This window comes from Carica papaya, chromosome 4, assembly GCF_054855325.1.
Source record: "Carica papaya isolate Zhongbai chromosome 4, ASM5485532v1, whole genome shotgun sequence".
Taxonomy (NCBI): domain Eukaryota; kingdom Viridiplantae; phylum Streptophyta; class Magnoliopsida; order Brassicales; family Caricaceae; genus Carica; species Carica papaya.
Window position 1 is genome coordinate 31,749,717 of NC_142312.1, and position 7,690 is coordinate 31,757,406.

At 34.3% G+C, this 7,690-nt stretch overlaps 1 protein-coding gene across 1 annotated transcript; it reads right to left on the minus strand.

Annotated features, from left to right (window-relative positions):
* Nucleotides 1–1,425: 1,425 nt before the first annotated feature.
* LOC110808893 (LRR receptor-like serine/threonine-protein kinase IOS1) lies at nt 1,426–5,841 on the minus strand. Its single transcript, XM_022034527.2, has 13 exons — nt 5,511–5,841; nt 4,892–5,435; nt 4,326–4,801; nt 4,094–4,232; nt 3,910–3,981; nt 3,734–3,805; nt 3,563–3,643; nt 3,218–3,366; nt 2,859–3,085; nt 2,642–2,768; nt 2,421–2,483; nt 2,121–2,310; nt 1,426–2,016 (listed from the first exon to the last, which is right to left on the minus strand). The coding sequence occupies exons 1-13, from the start codon at nt 5,590–5,592 to the stop codon at nt 1,602–1,604; spliced, it is 2,637 nt and encodes an 878-aa protein (XP_021890219.2). The 5' UTR covers nt 5,593–5,841; the 3' UTR covers nt 1,426–1,601.
* Between the last annotated feature and the right edge of the window lie 1,849 nt (nt 5,842–7,690).

Sequence of the window (7,690 nt, forward strand, 5' to 3'; positions counted from 1 at the left end):
ACCTAAATCACCTTCATTAGTTGTTTCTACACCCACCCAAGATGTAATGTAAAAACAAGATAATCAGGAATTAAAACGAAGAAAAGAAAGGCATTATACCTTATCCGATAAGTCTATCCCAACTCTTCGGCTTTTGTAAGACTTCAAAAAACTCCTTACTTTTAAAGAATTTGAAGACGCTCTCATAAAATTAGCGAAGCTAATTTATTAATTTCTTGAAGTCAATATTTAAATTTTATTAATTTCTTGAAGTTGTGATTACATCTTAGGATCTAAAGCCTTTATATAGGCTTTTTTTCTCGAATCCAAATGGAAATAGGATTACATAATTCTAATAGAAGTCGTAAAAATTAATTAAATAATGAAAATCCTAATCCTAAAACTCAAGGGAAACTAATAAATTTAATTAAAAAATGACTTATTTTTCTGAAGTAGAATTCTTCTTCTTGCAGTAGCTTTTCTCCTCCTTTTATGCTGGAAATAAATCAAAATCTGAGTAGAAATTTTTGCTGGATTTAGAAGACAAAAGGAAAGATGGAAAGAGTCCAAATTGGACTCTACGAGGGGCTGCCAGGCTGTCTGCGTGCAGGAGCCGCGCAAACAGCATGCGCAAGGCGCACTGGCGTGTCTGCCCGGGGCCCGAAAAGCCCCTCGCATGCGCAGCTGGGTGGTCGTGCGGATCTGCACATGCACAGGGGCACGCATGTGTCTGGGCAGATCTGCGTGCATGGTCACGGCGTGCGACTTTGTGTTGTCCGCACGCCCGCATGCTGCCTCATGCAGGGAATGTCCCCGTACGTACAGGTGAGTCCGTCTGCACGTGTGCCAGAGGAGGGTCACTTGCGCGGCATGTGGCGTCCGGATATTCTTTTTTGTTTCTCTTGGGCTTCGTTTGTGATTTCGTCCTTCACCCACTCTTATACCAAAAGATTGAAGGTGTTTTGAAACCGTTTAGCCCGACTCCTTGTGATCGGTCCGGTGGCAGTTGGATTTGGTTGCCCATGTGGCCAAGTCCATCCGGGGTGCTAGCGCGGATTGGCTGCGCACTTGTTGCCTTACTCTTTTCTTTATCTTTCCCTTGAATTATTGCAGTGTCCTGATTCACATCACTTTATATTGGTTTATTTAGTATATTTATAAAATTATTAATCTATTGATCAAAAATTTTTTATTTTAATAAAATTTTATTTATATAAAATTATTATTATAATAAAATTTTAATTATATTATAAATTAATTAAATATATTAATCAACAATATTATTTGAAACCTTAATTTCACATAATTATTGAGTTTCATATGATACTTGTCTTCTTCATTATCATTCATATTACTTATTCATATAACTCCCTAACAAACTAGTAGTTATAACTCAAATTCTAAAGATATTAATCGTTTTAACTTCATAATCGTCTTGTTTCCAAGTTGATTCTGAACATGATAGTAAGAAATTACTGAAAAATATGGTGATACATATGAACAGGTTTATATGGAAATTACAGACAGACTGATAGAAGCTTGTTAAGCTTCTTTCACTGTTATCATTCTCTTCAGACACAGATATACACGAACAAACATTCATTGAAGCAACCTGTACAAAATTACCTTGCCAGGGGAGTCTGTTGGCTGGCAAGGCTCACAGCCACTAAATTGATGGACTCTTTTGAATCAGATTCTGGGCTCCCATAATTGGTCCTGGCTGTCTCAGCTGCCAGACATTCTTTCAGTTCCGCCACTACTTGAGTCATGGTTGGCCTTTCAAAGGAGGTTGGAGAAACACAGGCCATTGCCACTTCAAGCACTTTCCAGGCAGAATTAATATCGAAATCTTCAACAAGTCTGGGATCTACAATTTTTTTTATGTCACCATTGTCTAGCATCGAACTTACCCACTGACTAATATGAATCTTTTCATGTGTTTTCATAATCACCGACCGGCCTGTAATTACCTCCAATAAAACAACTCCAAAGCTGTACACATCGCTCTTCTCCGTTAACCTGTTTGATAAGTAATATCTGCATCACAACACAACATAACAAGATACATGTTAAATTCTCTCTCTTTTACTGCACCAGCATATCAAAATCTTTTTTCTAACAAGACAAGCATAAGCACTTACTCAGGGTCTAGATATCCAGGAGTGCCAGCAACAACTGTTGAGACATGAGTGTCTCCTTCAACCATGAAAGTTCTTGACAACCCAAAATCTGCTAGTTTGGCTTGCAAATTGTCATTTAGCAGAATATTTGTAGTCTTCACATCTCTGTGGATAATGGGTGGCTTGCAGCCATAGTGCAAATACTCCAATCCTATATTTATATATAAATTTGTTTTTTCATTTCCTTTTGTTAGTGCATTTCCATCAATTATTACATGAGTTTTAAAAGAAAGGACATGAAAAAAAAGGAATGAAATTAACCTTGTGCTGCCTCCAATACTACTTGCAGCCTTCTCTCCCAGCTCATTATGTTTCTACTCCTTTCTGTATTATATAAGAAAAGAAAATTTTCAAAATACATTGATATATTCCGTTCATTCACGTTATAGTTAAAAGGATCAAAAAAAGTTTTTTGAAATACTGTATTTACAAGTACATCATTCGTGAATATGCTTGCATAGCTTTATAGTACATCTACTAACCTGATATATGTTCATCCAAGTTCCCTTTAGCCATATACTCATAGATGAGTGCCATGTCGGTCCCTTCATCGCAATACCCAACAAGGCTTGTCAAATTTCTGTGATGAACTCTCAAAAGGAGCTCTACCTATAAAAGGCCATATCATATAAGTTTTAATTAGTTCATCACAGATATAAACAAATTATCCAAGCGTTATTAGTTAATTAGATGTAATACCTCGGCCTGAAACTGCTTGTAGCCCTGAACTGAAGAAGGAGAGAGCATCTTAACAGCTACTTGTGTGTCATCTAAGTAGCCATGATAAACTGTTCCAAATCCTCCCTTACCGAGAACTCTCTGAAAATTGTTTGTGATCTTCAAGACTTCAGAGTATGAGAAACGGCGATTGTTCGACAGCACCAATGATTGGTGTCCTCTGCTATGTGCAATCTCCCCCATCCCAGCTGATGAAATCAGAAAAAAAAAAAAATGAGGCAGGCTTGTTATTGAAAAACTCTTAGTAATACTAATCAAAACAAACTTTCTTCTGATATATGTCAAACTTCATTAGTGTGAACGAAGTTAACTAATCTTACCTCGTTTTTTCCTCCTAATTATCCACATTGTCACTCCTGCTACTATCACTATAACAGAAAATGAAGCAACGGATGCCACCACAGGTACAACAACTTTGTTACTTTTCTTACATGAAGCTTTCCCACAGAGCCCTGGGTTTCCTTCAAAACTAGAATTCACAGAATTTTGGTTTTAGTGCTTGCTTGCTGTGTTAAGCTCAAGTGGTGGGTTAAGGTTCGATAAACTTAAGCAAAAACTTAAACCAGTAAAAAGATAGATAATTTATTTCAACCAAGACAGGTTCGAGACTCAAAACCCCATTGACCAGTAAAGAAGAAAAACAAATTGACCGAACATCTGTGTACCTTAGCGTTAAGTTATGGTTGTCTGATTTTTGAATCAGTTCAGGAGGAATAGAACCAGTTAGCCTATTATTATCCAACCTTCTGCAGGCACATAGTTAACATGTTGGTTAGTTAATCTTGAGTCATCAGTGAAAAATTACATGGTCAGTTTTTTAGCCCACAGCTACTTACAAGACCTTCAAGGAAACCATTTTTGCTAGGAAGTCCGGCACTCCTCCAGTTAAGTTATTGTTTGATAAGTCCCTGAAAGATGTTTGGAAAATAAAAAAGGTTAGGTAATTTTAGCTACTCTCTTGCAACAGATTGCCAAGGCAGCATACTTTGTTTGTGAGAACTGAAATACTTACAGGTCAGCTAACTCAGAGAGATTTGATATGTCTGAAAATATATTGCCGCTCAATCCTAGGGATGACAAGTTCCTACGATAATGTGATCAATAAGCTTTTCAGTTAACGACGACTTAAAATTGAAATGGATGGTGAACTTTATGAGAATACATGGAGCTTCAATCATATGAAAGCACAAACTTACAATGATGTTACTCTAGGTGGCTTTCCGTCGGGATAGAAGCATTTAAGTCCATGCCAGACGAATTCTTGAGGGGCACATGGATCTCCTTCCCAGTTTTCCTTCAATCCATATGCTGACTTGATATTCAGCATGGCATCAGCTGGTATTATGTTACACATAGAGAAGAAGTTGAAGGAAAATCAGTGTATATATTCATATAATTGGAATGAAGAATTGAATATCAGCAACGTACCATCTGTTTGGTCTGTTTCTAAGCGTGAGAGTTCCTTAACAGAATAAAGTTCAATGGCGTTAAGGAGAGGAGGATGAGTTGACCTGTTGGTTCTGAAGATAGAAAACTCATAAGAACCATTTAGTGGCAGCAGTGCAGATGGGCTGAATATGGTGGTTGTGGTGAAGTTAGGAGGACTGAAAGGTCCAAACCAATGCTGTCCATTGTAAGTAATGTTGAACTCCCTGGTCTCATTGGGCAAAAGCACTTGAATCTCAGCAAAGTGCATGTACACATAAAAGTGAGAAGTCCTATTACTGGGTTCCAAGGACAAAAGTAGAGGTTTGCTAGCATTTTTAGGTATCGCAGCAGTTTGCATACCCACTTCTGGTGGCAAATAATCATTTCTGATATTGACAAGATTCGAGGTCCTTATCTCGGCCCACTCCTGGAAGCTAAAGGGCACCCAGGTACGATCAATAGCATCTTTGTTGAACCTAATGATCAACCGATCATTCTTGATTATTAAACTTCTGTTTGCATGTTTGTGTATCTATATATATATATATATTGAAGAGTGGTTTTACCTGAATGCTGTTTGGTTTAGTGCAGAACCAGCAACATCAAATCTTGTAAAAAGTTCTAGCGATCCAGATTCTGTGATGTAAGTTGTATTTCTAAGCAGCCGTAATTCCAAAGCTGAAATGAAAGGTATACCCATGTCTGTGTTAACTAGACAAACGTGTAAATGATCCGAGGAGATTACATGTATCATCTCCCTGATAACAGGGATGGATGCATTTTGTATTGCTACAGAGCCCCACAAATTAGGCCCCAGATAAAGATCAAATTGAGGTAATTGATTTAGACCATCATAATTTCCATATAAGAAACTAGCCCTGATTAAGTATTTGCTGCCTTTTGTGAGATTCAGCCTGTAACAGTTCCTGATTCCTTGAGGAAAGCTTCTGAGATTCCACATCTGCTGCTGGAATTGTGGTTGCAATTCAGCTGACACATTTCTAATCTCGCCTGTGTCGATGAAGCTTTCATCGGAGGTATAAACGATCTTTGTTTTATTCTCAACGAATCTAACACCTTTTGGCGACCCACAATCCAAGCTGATGAATCCTGCAGGAAGAACCAGAAAGTTAAAGAGGGAAGAAGAGACGAAGAAGTTGGAGTAATTGAAATTAAGAGGCAAACCTGATTGATCATCATTCTGGGCCTGGACAAGAAGGAGAACAACAGCAACAGAAACAAGCAGAAACCATAAACGAATCACCATTAAAGAGTTTTAGTTTCCCAGGTAGAAGAAGATCAATTTGGTATCATCTTACAACATGAGTAGCCGGCAGAGAAAAAAAAAATGAAAATAATTCTACCAAAACCAGATATCAGACGCCTGTAATTGTAATAATTTTGTTTTGAAGAGCTAAGGGCTTGGAAGTCAAAGGAGGAAAATTAGTAGAAGTTTCAGAGAAGGCCATTGCTGAAAAAAGATGTTGCATGAACCCAGTTGACGCAAGTGAAGGGTAAAATTGATTACTTGGTCAACAACGCGCCATTTTGTACCTACCTAATTTAAAATGCAAATATTTGGCTTTATAAATAAAATTCAACTGTGATTGAAAGTTCAAATAATTAATTGAAATAATATAATTTGAGTATTTTCTTAGTAATTTTTTTTTTAATTTTATAGAAATAGCCAAAATATATATATATATTCATGTATTGTCATCTGTATGAGTAAGGTAAATTGATGATTAAGTCATGGCTTAATATAAATTATTAATATTTAATTACGTATGTTACCAAAACGATGATTAAGTTTTAATTAGACGTAATCCAGGGTAGGAATTCAGCTGGAAGTATAATAATATTTTATGGAATAAGTACAAGCTGTCAACGACTGGGTCAGTCTTGTCAACTACTTGCCAATTTGAATGATAAAAAGTCGTACTAATACAATTGGCCCTGAAATTAAATGGACCCACTGCTCAAGCCACTAGTATTATTCTTCTATAATTTTTTTTTTTTTTTCTAAAGTCGGATATTTCTATTCTTGACTAGATAATCATAAAATTTATATTATTAGAGTAATTTAATTTCAATATAATTTTTAAATAAATTTTTTGATTAAATAGTAAAATCAAACAATTTTTTTTTTATTTAGTAAATATTGCAATAATATAATTCGTGACACGGATCATATCTCAAAATATCTTTTATTGTAAAAAAAAATTCTTGCAGACGGAGACGTGTATATATATATATATATAATTAAAATTTCATATTTAAACAAAATGTTAGGATGTTCCATTAATGTATCTTATCTGAAAAATTCAATATTTTTATATTCTTCAAAAACTCAAGTGTACGTATATTATATACTCAAAAACAGTGAATTATAAATACAACTATAATGTTGATATTGAAGGCAATTATGTCATCTGAAATTAAAAAATAAATAAATTTAAATTATAGAAAAACACCCAAAAAAAAATTATATATTATTTTAAAAATTGTTTAAGCCAAATATTATTGTTATCTAAAAATATTGAGATTTTAATCTCTAATACGATAAATTAATAGCTAAAATTATTTTACTTTATTTGAATATTATGAATTCAAATTTTATTAAAAATATACCATTTGTTATTTTATGGGTGTATTATAAGTTGATAGTGATTAATTTATAATTATTTATTCAACAAAACTTAGAGCTTAATTCATTTATATATTAGTATGATTGTGATGATAAAGTTAGATTTCTTCCAAACAAGTTATGACGTATTTGAATAAAAAAAAATATCGTGTAACAATTAGGTTTTCTTAGTTGAGATAACCACAATAAGGTAAAAATCTGACATAACTTTATTTTTAACAAAAAAATAAGTGATTTTTAGTATAAATGCAATATCATTTGTGAAAATTATAAATTATAATTATCTTGTGGTAGTAGATGAGTCAGAAAATTAAGAGAGTAATGGCTAACCATCAAACGATTAGTATTACTTCTATAAAAAAATGCATGAATGACTTGATTCCAGCTTATAAAAAAATATTTAGATAAAAAGACAAACAAACAAGCAAGATAAGTCCCTTATTAGCAGCTGACATGCCAATTTTATTTATTGGATAACACAAGCGAAAGTTAAAATAAAAAATAGTTTGAGTATCTTGTTTAATTAAAATATATCTAATACCTCTTGTACAAGCCATATCAAGAACATCAATACCGAAAATTTTTCATTCTTAACAGAATTTAGTGTTAGCACTTTCCACTGACCTGGAACTATGGTCTATCCATTTCAATCCTAGCACATTGCATTAAGTCACATCCATTCTCCACTCTAAATTGAATAATTGGGATCAAGTATACG